Consider the following 18773-nt stretch of genomic DNA (forward strand, 5'->3'; position numbering starts at 1 on the left):
ACGATAAACGTGGTTCGGATTTCACTATAATCAGTATCCACATCTCCTTTGGCCATTAAGACATAACCGTGGAACACTAAACTCAAGCAAAGAAACAAACAATACTTACTCCCCCTCCACTCTTTATTCTACATGCCATCTCTCCATTTGTCGATACAGTCCCTTTAGTACTATGAAACTCTCTTCTTCCATGGTGAAATGGAAAAAGATTATGTAATTGCCGCTACTTTACAACAATATAAACCAAAAAAGTCAGTAGAAAACACATTATAAAATTTACTTTTTGAGGCTCGTTTTGCCGCTACTCTGACTGGCGCCTCGGGCAGTCGCCCGGATGGCCCGGCCCTTGGTCCGCCCCTGAAAGTACGGACTAAGGGCTGCGGACGAGAGGTTAACCTTCATGTTATGTCACTGGTTTGACGTGTTTGAAATATTCAGTAACTGATCGGTTAGCGAAATAATTTCGACGGTTACTGATATTTAAAGTTTAGCTAAGACAAAGTTACCTAACCAAATACATTTGATATCGCGATGTCACAATTTGATTTTCCCTCACATAAAAAAAGAGAAAAACAACAGTAATAAAAACCCTTACTCGTGTTACGCTCGAACCAACAACATAATTCGTACAGACTACAGTAGTTGCTCTGACCAACTGAGTTTTGATTTCTTACGCGAAAAATTCTCTTATATTACGAGGCATGCTTTTCATTATGATCGTGCTGTTAATTTATTCTTTCGATAGATAATTTTCATTGTTTGCTTTATCTATAGAAATAAATTATAGATTCATATATTAAGAGTCTTTGGGTAATGTGTATAATAATTTCGAGACAAATTTACTTGCTTAAATGTATTGTATGCTATGATTTGCCCTGATTGTCTGTTCTTATGGTGGTTGGAAAACAAATACGTCAAACCTGTTCGAAGTAATACGAACACGTCTTAAGGACAGGGACTGAACTGAGTTATCACTCGATTGACCTTGAGGGCAAAAAACACCAAAGGGTAGTTATAAACGAAAGTTCAGCATACATTTCTGTGGAGTTCTGTTCAGTATCACGGTTATCTGGCAATCACTTTGTTCTTAGGAGTAATATTTTACAAACCTAACCTTTCGATAGAACGCAATGGAAGAGAACCGTGATACTGAATTCTTGCCCTTGTTAAGGTTGGATACCACCATGTGCAATAAAAATGTCGCGTCTCCTTGAAATGATACTTTATCGAAAATAACTCGTTTTCATTTATATATTCGAAGTTTCTGAGGGTTTCAAAATGAGGAAACGTTACTGACAAACAAGGACGCATTTAGGGGTGGGTTCAGGGGGTTCGGATCCCCTCTGAAATCCCAACTTTTCTGTAAATTTAACCTAATTTTGGGGGTTATTTTTAAAAATTTTATTATAATTTATCCTAATATTGAAGTCGTACCCTCCAGATAGCTTTGGACCCCTCCCGAAATAAATTCCTGCATACGTGCCTGCTGACAAATATATTTTCAATATATTCGTTAAATAATAAAGTAAAATAACTAAATTAGGAGCAAACAACTTCAACACAGTCTAACTTTTGTCCAGTGCCAATATTGTTAGAAGGGATATTAATAGCAAAAACTCCTAGTCAATGCTGAACCTTGGAACCTCATCCCGAACACAAGCATATTTTCGAAACACACAAAGGTCTAGCCAGACGGCATTGTAAACGAGTTACGTTTGGCAACATCGCACGGAAACAAATGAATGCTGAATTGCATTCTAACCCGTTCCTACTACTATTACTACTACTAATTTTGCTATGGATCTGTATAGTACAAGGGCAAACTTATGTTAATGAAAGAAGTTTAATGAAAATTTTAAAAAATAATCGTTAAACCACTTTTTGAATATTATTTTAAATATTTTTTAACGAAAGAAGTGTTATAATTTTTTTTGAAAATAATAAAAATAAGTCTCCTTAGGCAGGAACCCACGACAAAAAGAATTTTTCTTACTAGTATGTTACGCTAGCTCACTCAGCTACGAGCGCCAACAGCATCTGTAGTTTACTTTGTGCTATATTTAGGTCATATCTCGTGATGTCACCAACAGGATCACGATATAGACGTCATTTTTTTCTACATTGCAGAGCTCCCTGAGATTTGATCATTGTCTACTCGGACTGAAATTGTCATTTGGAACAAACACTTTAGTATGAAGCGAAAAATTCCTTTAAAATAGACGAAAACTTTGAAAGTTTTAAGAATTTTAATATTTTTGCCTTTTCCCACAAGGGGAGAATGAAATGAAATCTTTGAGTTTCATGTCCCACGGTTATGCCAGTTAGGTTAAAGGAGACGGTGGTGATGAGTAATGAATGAAATGGTGGAATGAAGAAAGTGGGAGGAAACGTGAGAACCCCGAGGAAACCCACGCACACGGTGTTTGTCTACCACAAAGTTAACTTGGCGGGGGCTTTCCCATAAGGGGGTCAAAGCCTCTACACCGAAGAGCCCCCGAGATTTGATCGTTGACCACTCGGACTGAAATTCTCATTTGGAACAAAACTTTAATATGAAGTCAAAATTAAACTTATACATCAATTTGAACTGACTGGGTTCCGGTTAACCACACTATTATGTTTAGTTTAGTTAAGTGGTAATTTGTGACAGCTTCACATCATGAAAAGAATCTTTCACTTCACCCCTTCCCCCAAGGAGTCCGTGCTGGATCAGCCATTAGAATCAATAGACACTTTTCCTATTCTTTTTGTCACCCTTGGTTGGGTAGGAGCTCCCTTGAACAAATAAAGAAGCGGTAATATTACAATCAAGAGGCGCTATATATTAGGTATTTCCTAAGTTACCTACCCCTAACCGCACAGGACCATCTTCGGTAGAATAAAAAATGCTACGTGATATTCCAATCATGAAGGGGGAGAGGATGCTATAAATATATTTCTTATTCATTTTGTCTGCCCTGCTTATCAGAAATTACGTAATGTTGTCCCTGTTTGTCAGTAACGTTGTCCTTGTCTGTGGGGCAAAAAAAAAAAAAAGTCGTACCTCCTCCCACATGGTTGCTCAAGTTATTACTAAAGAAAGCATTTTAAACTAAGATGTCTAAGGTTACTCATTAGGTAAGGATGGCATATTCAGGATTATTATTATTATTATTATTATTATTATTATTATTATTATTATTATTATTATTATTATTATTATTATTATTATTATTATTATATGAATGTCTTTGGAGCACCGAAATTGTGTAAGATGAACCATGGTATAGTAGAGGCTTAAGATGGGTGGTGGTAGGGGCGAAAAACCAGGATTATTCTCTATCTGACTCTCTAAAGTAAAGATTATGTGCTGAAGGTAAGAAGCATCCTCATTCTACAACAGGTTGCTTTTATGTAGAATATCAGCTACTTCAGTTCTCCTCCTTCGGACTACTTACCTCATGTGGTAAATTCAAAACAATTTCTCGCTTCTGGTGCTAGGGGTCCCGGGTTCGATCCCAGCCTCCGCCAAGTGAACTTTGTGGTGAACAAACACGGTGTGCGTGGGTTTTCTCGGGGTTCTCCCGTTTCCTCCCACTTTCTTCATTCCACCCTTTCATTCATTACTCATCATCACCGTCTCCTTTAGCCTAACCGGCATAACCATGGGATGTAAAACTCAAAGATTTCATTTCATTTTCTCAATACAATTTCAATTCAAAACAAATATATTGTAAAACTTTTCCGTACTTAAATATATATAAGGAAAATTAAACATTTAATAGGAAAATCTGTTATCAAAATGTCCAAACAAGTAGATAGAAGACTATCTAGTGACAAACATTGTGAAACTTTATAAAATTCTCCAAATTAGAATTAACGTTTACTGGAAAACATTCATTATACACCAGCGAGCATATTGTGAGCAGTGAGCACAGGGAAAATAATTACGAAATTGTTTGCAAACAAAAATTAGGGACACTAATACAAGTGAGACAACGACATTTTTTTCTTTTTTGGTATTATCATGAGTTTTACACATATGTTACAATTTGATTCTTTCCCACATAAAAAAAATAATAAATGAAATAACCATACTAATGAAAATTACAGATGTACTTCTATGAGGAATCGAACCAGCTACCTCCGGTATACAGACTTCTTGCTTTAACTAACTGAGCTATTTGTTTCCTTACGTAAACTAAACCTTTTCTACAGTAAAAATGATTTTTCATTACGATTGTGCTACAAATTCGTCCTTTTCCATAGGTAATTTCAACTATTTGCTCTATCTATACGTTAATAGTTGGTATAGATTCATATATTTGGAGTTTGGAGATAATGCACGTAATAAGATATATTAGAAATGTTTCGTTAAAAGTTTCGTTTGTAGATTTAATCCACATTTCTCTCAATGACATAGATGTCGCTGCTTTGTGTTGAACTGCAGAATTCCCTCGCGTTCTTGAAAATTTCCCACTTTAGCAGAGTTGGTAATTCTCGTAATTTCGGTCGATTTAATGTTTTTTGCTTCTAATTTATTTATTTTAAGCTAATATCTAACACAAATATTAAAAACGGGTTTGTTATTAATGTTTCCTGCTGGGGAAACCTTCCGAAATTTCGAACATATAAAGAAAACGGAGATATTTTCAAAAAACTTCAAAATAAAGAGACGCGTCATTTATTTTGCTCATAGGAGTACATCTCAGCGACTCCGAGAACTATGGATTCGACACTAATATCTGTCATTTTCGATCATTTTTATATATCTCTTCCCTCTCTCTCCCCTACGCTGTACCATAAAGTGAAATGATAAAAACCATCCCAGGCTCGAGCCTCATCTATGTTGAAAATTTGATCGAGATTGGTCGGGTGGTTTAAGAGATATGAAGTCACAAACTACGTTCACTTTCATTATATATATATATATATATATATATATATATATATATATATATATATATATATATATATATATATATATATATATATATATATATATATTATTTTACTGTCCAAAACAGAAATTGGGATTTAAAGTAATATAAACTTTTCTCGTTAGATAAGAGAAGTTCGAAAACGTAATATCTGATTTTGATACAGAAGACTAAAAAAAAAGTCTAACTTAATAATATTTATACTATTTGTTAGTTCGTCAATTTCATCGGAAAGGAAGGGTTGAAGCGAACTGTGTTATTGAACGGCCCAAAGATGATAAACAGAGTTTTTTTTTTAAAAAAAAAGATAAATGGGTTTTGTATATTCCATTTCATATTACCGGTAATTACCTATGGAAGTTTACCGGGATCGCAATACTGCAAATTATGTATGCATCAAAATCTCAAATATTACTTTCGACAAAGTGGATACTTTCAAATATCTAGGACCGATATTAACAGACCAAAAGCATATCCGCGAAGAAGTTAAGTGTCGACTAAAAGCAGGAAATTCGTGTTATTATTCAGTTCAAAATCTATTATCGTCGGGAATTCTGTCGAGGAATTTAAAGCTTAAAATATATAAAATGATAATCATGCCCGTTGTTGTGCTGTATGGTTGTGAAACATGGTCGCTTACTCTGAGGGAAGAACATAGACTGAAAGTATTTGAAAATAAAATTCTGAGACGAATATTTGGACCCAAAAGAAACGGAAATGGAGAATGGGGGAAAATCCATAACGAGGAACTGCACAATTTATACGGTTTACCAAATATCATTAGGGTAATCAAGTCTAGGAGGGTCAAGTGGGCAGGTCATGTGGCGAGAATGAAAGAAAGTAGGAATGCTTTCAAAGTTTTGACCGGAAATCTAATCGGAAAACGTCCATTAGGAAGACCTAGGTGCAGATAGGAGGACAATATTAAGATAAATTTCGCAGAAATAGGTATACAAAGCAGAAACTGGATCAGCTGAGGACAGGAGACAATGGTGAGGTTTTGTGAACGTAGCATTGAACCTTCGGGTTCCACATAGTCTAAAGAGTTATTTTAGTTAGTTAGTAGTTGAAATTATATATATATATATATATATATATATATATATATATATATATATATATATATATATATATATATATATATAATATATATATATATATATATATATATATATATATATATATATATATATATATATATATATATATATATATATATATTATTTGACAAATTCAGTTAAACCTGTTGTTTTCTTGTTGTACCTGTTAAACAGCATATTAAAATCAACATATGTTGTTACATAACATATAATTTCTTTCCTTTAGGCTGGATGGTTTCCATATCTAGTTTTCCTTCTTTCACCAATAACTTGGAGTACTGCTTACGAAGTGGACGAAGCAAATAACGGATATTCCCTTACAGAAGGCAATTTTAAACAACAACAACATGTCGAATTCGCTTCAGGTATTCTCATATATTTACTGGTTTGTTTTGAATATTAACCACGAAGGTAATATTTTGCTGTATAGCTGCTGTAATTTTTAGTTTGTTTTCTTCATATTTAATTTATGCACTCACAAGTAAGTCTAGTTGCTGTATACAGGGTGGTAGGTAACTCCACGGAAAAACTTTGGGAGGCAATTCCTTATATCAAATGAAAAAAAAAGTTCTAATAAACGTGGGCCGAAAAACGTCTCCTTGCAGAGTTATGATCCATTGAAAATTCGAAAAATCACTTTTTAAAACTCCCTAACTTAGAAACTATAGAACCTATCTCAAGCGGTTTAAGGAATTACACAGGAACTAGTATGTGCTCTATCTAAATATCCATGTATGTGCTCTATCTAAATATCCATGTATGTGCTCTATCTAAATATCCATGTTTTATCATCCTCCGTTATCGGTGAAAGGAACTGTAAAAAGGAAGTTGAAGTATAGGGATACTCCTTTAAGTACTAGTGGTGCGTTCGTTTCGCTGATACTGGTGAATTCTGAAACATGGATATTTAGATAGAGCGTATGCCAGTTTCTTTGTAATCCCTTAAACTGCTTGGGATAGGCCCTATAATTTCTAATCCAGGGCGTTTTGAAACCTGATATTTCGAATTTTCGGTAGTACATAACTCTGAAAGGAGACGTTTTTCGACCCATGTTTATTAGAACTTTCTTCTTTCATCTCGTATAAGGAACCGTCTCCCAAAGTTTTTCGGTGGAGTTACCTACCACCCTGTACAAGTCTTAACCATTTGACATGTTCTAAGTAAAATGTTTTAGAAGACAAACCTGAGCCACGCGAACTAGAAATCCTACTAATAACTTAAGTCCATGAATAGCTATGACTGGATAATGGCATACACTCAGTTGCGTGAAGCGTGATTGGCTATTCGGAGTACATCTCTTAAATTAGGTAGCTTCCCAGTTATGTCAAGATGTTCGGGTCAGAACCAAACACCAGGACTACAACTTAAGATCACGTGGATTGAAGGCGCGAACATTAAATATTGACTACATGGGAATATTTCTCATAAATTTTTATACATAATATAATAACAAGTACAGAACCAAAAGAATACAAATGAATCGTTGATTGCAGAAAGGGCCTGAATTCATTTTATGTAGCTTTCAAATAGTTAAAATAAATAAATAAAATAATGCTACATTTACACTGAAGCGACACCTTCGACATCTACCTAGCCTATACACAAAGTTCATAAACCAAATTTTAGAAAAATATGACTTGGACCCTTTCTGCAATCGACAATTTAAACATATGTGTTCTCAGTAATATATGAAGTGTGTTCTCAGAAAAACTAACTTAATAACAAGAAAATTGCCATTATGACTTATTTATATTGTAAAAATTCTCTGCTAAGGCAGGAGATAGAGCAATTAGTACACAGGATTATCTTGGACTTTCACCCACAATCTTTTTATTAGCAAAATCCTGTTATATACACATATGACACAAATCACTATAAATGAGATACCGAGACCAAAATAATGTTCTCTATGAGTTTTGCTGGTAAATGAAGGGTCCCTTCGCCCAGGCAAGCCAAAGGAAATGAAATTCCAGAACTCCAGGAAAGCTAAGGAGTTGCGGTTAAGAACTCTTAGTCCACCAAGCAAACAAAGAGAGTGTGGTTAAATATCAGCTCAGAGCTCTAGGTAAGCTAAGAGGTTTGGGTTAGGTTAAGTTCTTCAGAGCTTCAGAGAGAGATAACCTCAGAGCACCAGGCAACTAAGAGGTGTAGATGTGACTAGTCAAAACTGATGCCTTCGAAGATGCTGGGGCGTCTTTTATATCCTATCCTTCTGAGTTCTCGTAGAACCTCGGGGTAGTGATGACGTTCGTCTTTTTCGGATCACATGATGGTACCTGTCGTCTGCCTGCTTCCAGTATAATAAAAAGACACGTGGCATTGTTGACAAATAAGGTACGTGTAGGATACAACAATATTTTCAGATATTTTGCAATCAAGGTTTTAATATAATACTCAAATCACACGAAATCAGCACGTACAGTCTCATCTAAAAGATCCTAGTCACTCAAGTGTCTTCAAAAAGCCGTATTCTCATAACCGTGTATTTGTTTGATTTACTTCCGCTTATCTAAGAGTGTATGACTTGTTAAATTGCGTGGGTGTTTATATTAATTTGAACAAGGTTGTACTCACATTTAAATTTAAAAAAAAAAAATTACGTTTTCCAGAACACAGCGAAAAGTTCATGCTTCTGAAATGTTAAAGTTTGTAGATACTGACGAAATTTTGTGAAAACGACCTTTACATTATGTTTATAATATAATGATAGTGGAACTAACTAAAATAGAAAGTATTTTGAACCGAGAATTTCATTCCCATGCCACAATTACACTATTGGTTTTAGTAATTCCTCTACGATGTTAACATCCTTAGTGTAACAAATAGATATTTTTCTTTAAAATAAGAGATCGAATGACACAATGAGCATCATTACTTCTTAGGTGAAGAAGTAGTTTTAACCCACGTTGGCCAAGGAGTTGATCCTAGTGGAACTCTTCGTGTAGATATTGAAGTAAATGGACAGGTTCCTATTTTTCAGAAAGAAGCCCAAGTAATTATTCAACCATTTACAGGTAAGTGAAATGAACAAACATCTAACTCGTACACGTTCGTATTGATATTTTCTTCAATGTTACTTCAGGAACTTAGTAAAAGTGTCTATTCTTCCGTTTTTCCAAAAGGGTAGAGAAAGTGTACATATTTGTTAATTTTTTTTTTCAAAATACGCTACGACGAATTTAACAGTAGTTATTTTTATATATTTAAAACTCTACATTTTCATTTGTTGCATGAATTTTTTATTAACAAAACAAATAAATATGCTTTCTTTTTTAAAAAAATAAACAAAATACAACAAATTGTACTATTATTTTTTTTAAATTTCGGTTTCAAGATAATTACTTTTAAAGAGAATTTTATTTATGCATGACAAAAAAAAAAAAAAAAAGATAGCGCTCTCATATATTATAAATTGATGCTCCCCATGCTTTTTAGTCATACATAAATAGATTGGATTGGATTTGAGTTTAACGTCCCACTCAACAGCAAGGCTAAATGAGAATAGATCTACACCTTAACATGGGATATAAACCACATGAACTCCCATTGGGAATCAAACCCGGGAACCCCTACGCCAAAGGCATGTACGCTATCCACATAGGCACGAGGGAGCCCTATATATATACGGTGTACAGCGGACTCTTTTTAATTCGAACTTGGATAATTCGAATTATTGGATAATTCGAACCAAAGCTTATTCCCCTTGAAAGCTGGATTATAAACAATGGTAAAATATCGTGGGTAAATCGAACATTTGAACCTCCTGTTTGGATAATTCGAAGTATTTACAGTGGAAAATTTTGCAGTGTTCGACAAATTGCAAATAGAACAACGTAATTTCAACTGGTTTTTATTTATCTGTTATCTTATCCAGAAGCGACCATGGGAAAGAGAATTTTTTTGATACCACCTCAACTAGACTGTCTCCCGTTATAGAGAATCCGGCAGAAGATGGTTGGTACGCATCTCTCCACCTCCTCAATAACCTAGAAGTGTCCATCCCTTCTGTAGAAATGTCAATGACCTTGAACCCTGTCCTCCACTAGCAAATGACTTGCAAGAACGAGATATTTGTGCAATTCTTTTTAACTGAACTAAAACAGTGCCAAAAAGGTAATCAGATTCGTTTGTGATCTATTGACGTGCATTATGCACAATGTCGAATCGCGGCGCCTATTCTAATTTCTTACGAAAATGTGATGCTTTATAGGTAAGGTGCATTACATGTTAATTAGTTTTTCATATACAGTACAGTTATTTTGTTCCCTTGATTTTACTTTAAAATGAGAGTTTCTGGTTAATTCGAATTTTGAATAATTCCAAGGTTTTTCTTGTTCCCTTGGACTTCGAATTAAAGAGACTCCACTGTACCTAAGTAAATATTAAAAAAATTTTAAAAGTAATTTTCTTGAAAACAGAATTACTTTTTACATTTTACTACGACTTTTTGTTTATTAATTTTCTAAAGAAAGCATATTTTTTAAAAAAAACTATTTATTTTTCTTAAAATTTTAATTTCTACTTTTTAGTCGTAATTAAATATATTTGTATAGTTATAGAACTTTTTTCTTTTCCTACATATTGAACCACTGTTAAGTTAAAGAAAAGCATGTGAAAAGTTGTCGGTCAACGATCTAACAGAGCCATGCGCATACATACATTCAGTATGTTAATTAATATATGTTTGTTGTACAATACCTACATATTGCTATTCGTATGTGACTTTGGTGAAAATGTTGTTAATGTTCAAATTAGTATAATACAATGAATAGCTTAATAATCCTTGACTTGAAAACATCTGATTTCCATTACAGTATTTTTTCATTATAATGCTCATCAACTAAGATGTCTTCGATAGAAGTAAGATGAAACTCGTAAAGAAATTCAATTAATTTGTTATAAATTGATGAAAATACGAAATCCAAGTACTTAGGTAAAATAGGAAACCCAATAAATCGATTTTGAAGAAAATGTTATTAAAATATTTTTGCAAATAGCAAATTTATCTTATTGGTTCATCTTTTTATTGAGTTTTCTTCTTTCATTAACTTGTGGCATAATTATTCAACTTCTATACGATTTCATCTTTAAATGTACTACGAAGGACGTTTACAGTTTCATCAATAAAAATGTTATAGTGAAAAAAATATACGAATTTCAAGTTGAATATTATTCAAGTATTTCATTTGTTCCTCTGCGCATCTTGCAAAAATTCGCTAATTCGAACTTACTTGCTAAGAAAATAAACACTTAAGGAATTTATTGTAGTGAAAAATGTTATGTATATTATCAATTTGTTATCTTCCTATTTAGAGGATTACGTTCAAACAAGCCCTAATTCTTTATATGCTTCATCGTCCAATGCACTTACTGTAAATGGTGAAGAACTTCCTTATTCATGGAATTCAACAGTATCATATAACAATGATCACGGAAAAATGTCGTAAGTTTTTGCTTCTTGGATCTTTTTATTTACTTAAATTGCATTGTAATTATATTGTGATTATAATCATAGGATATATTTTAGTATTTATGAGATAAACAACTAATGTCATATCATTTATATATCTAATATGTGGTGTAATACTTGATATGTACTTTAGTTATTTCGTAAGAAATATTACATGCACATACAACTGAATACATCAAACAAAGTATTAAAATATCCAAATGATGCTTTGGTGTATTGTCTTAAAATTACATTTATCGAATTCCGGTCTATCGTTAATAAGTTTCCTTTAGATTTATAAAATAAAAGGGCAAAAGCTAGAGATTAAAACGAAAATGATTGTAAAATTTTTAAAAGGATTGAATAATATGTACTGTAAATTGTAAGCGATATACACAATAATTATCTTCTATAACTTAAAAGTAAAACAAGCACAAAGTGAGCTCTAGTGAAAATATTTTTGAGCTCTTCAATCATCCAATTTTATCATTATAGTGTCATTCGTATATGTGTAATATCGTTAGTGTTTATTTTCATTTTGTAAAGTTATCAACTGAAGGGCTCGAACTAATAACACGGTAACTTTCACTTTTGCCAAAATTGAGTTTCTAATGTTTTCGAATAATTACCGGAAGTTTGATCTAGCAACAGTTTATACTAATCATCTTGTTCTGGCTGCGCAATAAGTGAGTGTCCTCCGATGGAAACTACGGGTCGAATATTATGGACAAAAAAGTGTTAACGAACTGAAAAATGGATAACAGAAAGTGCATGTAGAGTGTGTCAAGAGCAATTTATTAAGAGATGATGATGAGTGCATGAACTGTAATAGTGACAGTGATTCACATTATATTTCTCAGGATTTTAGTGACGTCGAAATAGCATCAGAAGTACTTTATTATTATTATTATTATTATTATTATTATTATTATTATTATTATTATTATTATTATTATTATTATTATTATTATTATTATTTTTGTTGTAATTGGTTATAGTTTGTTGGTTAAAACCTTGCATGAAGCTTGTAGTACCTACACTTTGAGGCGTTTTAAAGCAAACGGATATAATATTAATTATGTTTTTATACTATAATCAGCGTAGTATTGTTTATCTAAACCAGGTTGAATAACTCGGAAATGATTTTTTTGAAGAAATAAACCATATAATCAATTACTTTATTTCATTCAAAGCGAGAAGTGTGCTCCAAAACTTGTATAAATAAGGTTCTAACCAAAAGCCATGGCGCGCTGCTTTAATTATACTATTTTTTTTTCAAGGTAGGTTTCTAATAAAGAATATATGCGCTGATATCTGTTCTCGAAAGACAAATTAAGATGTTACAAGTTACTTCATCATTACGTTTGCAATACTCTGATTTATGGATTTTTTAAACTTTCAATTGCGTTTTTCTCAAAACTAACATTTTGAGGGTTAACATTTCATTAGCCCAACCCCTTCCATTATTAGCTTAGCTTTCATTTAGTATGTTGTGCCTTATACTATAAAGTTAAAATTTATTTTGAATTGTAAAATACGAATAACGCTATTTTATTTTATGTCTAATTAGTTATTTAGTTGAAGAATTAGCAATTGAAGATATTGATGCCGATTATGATGAAAGGACTCAACAGATTAATTACATGATATCAACTTCAATTGGCAAAAAATTTGAAAACAACGACGATTGTCCGGAAGGGTTTGTTTTAGATGAAGAGCATCTCCATTGCAGAGGTATGTTTGCATGCAGTTCTTACTAAAGATTAATTAAAAAAAAAAAAGGAGTAGTGAGCATATGTTATAAGAATAAGAATTATTTATTGTCGTTAAACAACATGATGTTGTAATAGACAACGTCAAAATTTAAGTTTGCGTACATGCAATATTTACAATTTTAATTAATCAATACAATACTTTATATTTTACCTAGTACTACTTTTTTATTCTAATCCTGAAATTTCTTCCTGAAATTCTGAAATACTATATATACACTTTTCTAAGAGCCACTTTTTACAAAAACATTTAAAAACAAAAAATAAATTATATTTGAAACACAAACTATTATAGATTGTAATATGCAGTTCCATTGTTGCTACTAATTATTATCTATGAATTAGCTTGTATTTTATAAATAATAAACGGTAGATTTTATTTCTGCAATATGAAAATATTCTATTAAATAAGTATCTCTCCTCTTAGTTTGTCAATCACACAGTGTGTTTTATATGCATAGTATTTTCAATATGCTAATTAGCTACAAAACGCTCGTTTTTTTCCCCTTTTCTGTTCACCTATGACGATAAACAAAACAAAATGTCCAGAAAATGTTCAAAACATTCTCACCTGTCGCTCTCAGCAATGAAACATCAAAAGCAACCGATTCTGAATCTGGAAAATAGTTGTTGATCAGCAACAAAAAACGTTGTTCTATTATCTTGTGTATCGTAAGATTTTAATACTTTGCAACATCTGCCAATCATAATTTGTTCTAAATGCCCTGCAAGATACACAAGGGGATAAAGGATTTGAAGACGTGACGAAAACAAAGGACATCTGGTCTGAACTGAGAAACGAAATGGGCTTGCAGTATAAAATATGAATGGGAAGTCTTAACGGCACTAATCTATTAATACCCTACACGATAAGTCATAAAAAAACAAAGAGTATCACCGCCTGCTGTATTTTTGGAGAAGTTACTTTTAGTTGAAAAGTTTATTATTTTTTCCTTTGGGTTTTTTGACCTCCTGGAACACCAACGGTAAAATATGTTCTGAAAGGGTCCAACATACAGAGGTGAATTTAACCGTAGCAGCATAGGAACAAGGCTGCTTGAATGCGGTCAAGTTACAAGATACACAGGTGGCCAATTTAGACAGTAATAAATGATGTATTATCGAAAAATGCAGGTTCCATAGGAAAGAGTCCAACATAGACAGATGGAGAGATGGCAAGTTAACACGTTTTACTGTACTACATTTACTATTGGATAATTGATATAATAATACAATGATATATGATAGGTTTCAAGAATTAATAAGTACTTATTATTGGGGGGCACGGTGGCTCAGTGGTAGAGCGTTCACCTCTGGTGCTTGGGGTCCCGGGTTCGATCCCAGCCCCCGCCAAGTGAACTTTGTGGTGGACAAACACCGTGCTCGTGGGTTTTCTCGGGGTACTCCCGTTTCCTCCCACTTTCTTCATTCCACCATTTCACTCATCTCTCATTATCACCGTCTCCTTTAGCCTAACCGGCATAACCGTGGGACGTAAAACTCAAATATTTCATAAGTACTTATTATTACTTTTCAAAATCTTTGTAGTTATCAGATAACCTCATAGTATAACTTTTGATGTGCGTCTTCTTTTCTTTCAATAGATATTGATGAATGTCAGGAAGAGAGAAAATGTCATTATACTCAACTATGCGAAAATCTGGTCGGAAGCTTTCAATGTTATTGCCGCCAAGGTTTCAAATCCAGTGGGCCCGGACAACGTTGTTTAGGTAAGAAATGCTTCTTAAGTTCTTTTAAAATTAATTCAATTAGTGTTTAGTAAAATAATAAAAATTGAAGCTCTATGATGATAATTATATCCTGAAAATATTTTAGAACTGGTCAGATATTTAGTAGGACAACATGAATTTTGTGAAGTTAAACAAATGAAAATTGAATACCGTGAACACCAGTAAACTGTCTATCCAAATAATAGACAGAAACAGTTTCCAATTAAGTTCTCATAGAAATTATTGAAAGCAAATGATTATGAAACATCTCAAATAAAAATTAAGGAATTGTTGCTTTCTATTTGCTTTTCAGAACGGAGTCTATGTGAGATATGGATCTATAATCAACAGGGAATTAGAATCAGCAATATCCAAACTTGCTAGCCCTGCTTTCGGGCTTGATGAGCTTCGTGTTGAATAAATTAGCGCAAACATTATGTGCATGAATCCTATAAGTGAGCACGAGTCCCAATGAAGTTAATGAGCGCGAGTTTCATTGTTGATCGCAAACCCGATTTCGAGCGACTGTTATCCTGAGGTAACGTATACCTTATTGAGTGAGCACGAACCCCATTGAGGATTGTTAGCCTGAGCCCGCACGATGTCGAGTGAGCCCCAATTACAAAATTGCAATTTCTGTTTAGAGTGTATGTGATCTCTCATCGGGAATCTCACCCAAGTCTTTCGTAAGGTTGTGTCACTTACCAATACTCACAAGGTAGTGCTAAGCAATGGGTAACATTATGTCAGGCGTTAAAGTATCAATTACGGTGACCACAAATATATATATATATATATATATATATATATATATATATATATATTGAACTCGAGAGAAATTTCGAGACTCAATATGATTTTTTTAAATGTTCATGTTCAAATTTCGAACTTTCGCTCCATGTGGGTGTTTTTACCAGCTTAATAACGAGGAAAGTATTAAATTTCTTGTTTCAATATAATTTAAATTGAAGATATTTAGTGATGTTCTGCCTATCTATATGAATGTATAAAGATTATAATACTAGAAGGGAAATGGAGCTCAGTATTGCAGCATTTAACTCTGGAGTACACGGTCGCAGATTTTACCCAGCCTTGTAAACTTTGTGGATGCAAAACCATACTATCTACTGGTTTTCTCGATATAATTCCATTACCTTCCTTATAATTGTAATTTTACAAATGATTTTATCATTTCTTTCTTAATTTTATTTATTTGTACACATTTCTAGGCATTGCCGGCATATAGGGCCCTAAGCCCATCACGTATGAAGGATGACGTCCCTTCGGCGAACACACTATACTGGGAAGTGGGAAAGGAAAAAAAAGTGGCATGAGATCAAGTTAGGCACCAATCCTGTACTTGTCTGGTGTGAATGAGAAAAAATAAGGAAAAACCTCCCAGGATGACTTTCCTGAAAAAGTTTATACATTTTCGATCGAGTGCCCCAACCGGGAATAAAGTCCGGGAGCGTCCACACTAGAGACGAGAGCGCTATCGACTATGTTACGTGGACCCACTTTCTTTACTTTAATCATTGTCGCCTTTAACGGCAAAATCATAGAAAAATATCAGATGCTATTATAGCATCGGCCACGTTATAGCATTGTATAACGTAGAAAAGCGCAAATTACGAAATACGACTGGAAATCTTATTGTGTAGATATGAAGAAGAACAGAGAAAGCTTGAATGAAAAATCAGTGAGAAAGAGTTGGGTATATTAAAGAAGAAAAGAACAATAACTGACCCTGTGGTTTAAGGAACCCAAAATTTCATTGTCGCACAAACAAAGCTTATCCATTTGATTCTATGCTGTTATTAGCCTATCCGTTAATTACTATTTATTTAGCACCGATGTTTTCATTAACCTTTGTAAGTTATACCTGCTAGTAGTTAATTCTTACATTTTTTAAAAAGTGTATTATCATATGGAGTAATTATTAAAATAGTGTTTACTCATTCTACAAACTCTTGTATGATCCAAAAATGATATTCAGCGGCCGCTCTTGAGGAAAAAACTCATATCGATAAGAATTCTTGTATATAAGACTTAGTATATTGGGTAAATTTTCTTTGATTAGTTTGCGGCGTTAAAATCAGGGGTGGAAATGGAACTTCAGAACTAGGGAACAGATAGGTACAGTCTAATACTAACATTTTTTTCCCTTCATTCTTTTTTCGTTTTTCTATCTGAAACTTTTACCACGGAGACGTCTTCCCTTGTGTATCCTCATTTCCACCCGTGGTTAAAATTGTAATTTTTACTGGTGTGACTTCCCTAAAGAGCCGCCACTGGCTATGTTCAAACAATGTCTTCTAAATGTAGAGATCAAAGTAGGCAGTAATTTCCTAATCTCAGAAAGTCTAGAAGAACAACAAATTGTCCAAAATATCTGCAGTATTAATTACCATAAGTCTCTTCAAGTATTCTCTGTAATAAACACTAAATTTATCTATAATATATTACACATTTTACATTTTCTTTTAAAAAATACGTCTATTGAAACTCCATTGCATTTAAGTAAGCTCTTTGTGTTTGTATTCTTGAATAGATATTAACGAATGTAAGCAAGATCCACCGATATGTTCCTATCAGTGCCGAAACCTTAAAGGCAGCTATGAGTGTATTTGTCCACCAGGTCAAAAGCTGTTAGAAGATAAACACACTTGTGGTGGTAAGATGAGCAATTTTTTTAATACCATTTTATTATTATTATTTACTTGATTTAAAATCATTGTAGTGCCGTAACATTAACTTTGATACACACAAAAATCTCAGTTTGTACTAAACCTTATTACTGTAGAAAATAAGTAATAAAAAATTGACTTAAGTGCAATAAAAGTGTGCTATTAACCCAAACTTTTAGACATAATTATGAATTTTAAATTATGAATACTTTCCTGTATCTCGATTTTTTTAATGCATTATTTTCAATTTAAGAGTCTTCACCCCGGCGAAATTAAAATACCATAATTTTACAGTAATTATGTGATAAATTCAAATAGATAAAAGATAATTGAAATATGGAACAAGAGCGCCCTAGGCAATATTATTTTGCGTGAGGTACCGTTATCACAAGTCACCTAGTGGCTTTCCTTTTTCAGCTGTTTAGAAACGCGAAAATAAATGCCGATTTTCAAAATGGCTCGAAATCGAAAGCAGATAAGTGAGTCGTAATAACAGTATCTCATGTAAAATAATATTGTCTAGGGCGCTCTTGTTCCACATTTCAATTATCTTTTATCTATTTGAAGATATCACATAATTACTGTAAAATTAGCGGTATTTTAATTTCGCCGGGATGAAGACTCTTAAATGTTTTTATTTCACAGAAAACTAGAAAATGTATTTGAATGCTTACTTAGTAACAGAATAGTTGATTTTTACCTGTTCAACTATAAATAGTAATAGATCATTCTCTCTTTCGTAGTGGATGTTCAATACCTGTCAGATTCCAGTAGTGCTCGACGTCATAAACCAATATCCTTAAGACGGTTTAAATTACCACAGTTAAGATCTTTGAGTGACGAATCTAATTTCTACGATTTAGTGGTTCAAGATGCAGCTGAGGATTGCCCTACAGGATACCATTATTTTAATGGAGGATGTACAGGTACTTGTATAAATATAATCGCTGTGACAATTCACTATAGAACACACAACAGAAAAACATAATACGAGGTATGGCTTTAAAAAATGCTACTAAATCTTTTATTGGTCATTTTGTACAGTAGGACATTATCCCTTTCCAAGTACTTCCCTCACGATCTTTACACCGTTCCACGCGAAATTTCCATTGCTG

General features: G+C 33.2%; 1 protein-coding gene across 2 annotated transcripts in view; it reads left to right on the forward strand.

Moving 5' to 3' along the window:
- LOC145690080 (hemicentin-1-like) overlaps positions 1–18773 on the forward strand; it is a 117957-nt gene that overhangs the window by 87497 nt on the left and 11687 nt on the right. For both annotated transcript variants that reach the window (XM_081764608.1, XM_081764609.1), the window contains exons 28-34: positions 6246–6384; positions 8903–9034; positions 11334–11463; positions 13040–13203; positions 14846–14971; positions 17523–17645; positions 18402–18584. In XM_081764608.1, coding sequence (XP_081620734.1) covers positions 6246–6384; positions 8903–9034; positions 11334–11463; positions 13040–13203; positions 14846–14971; positions 17523–17645; positions 18402–18584 — 997 coding nt within the window. The remainder of the gene's footprint in view (positions 1–6245; positions 6385–8902; positions 9035–11333; positions 11464–13039; positions 13204–14845; positions 14972–17522; positions 17646–18401; positions 18585–18773) is intronic.

The sequence above is a fragment of the Thermobia domestica genome, chromosome 7 (assembly GCF_964235325.1).
Source record: "Thermobia domestica chromosome 7, izTheDome1.hap1.1, whole genome shotgun sequence".
NCBI lineage: Eukaryota > Metazoa > Arthropoda > Insecta > Zygentoma > Lepismatidae > Thermobia > Thermobia domestica.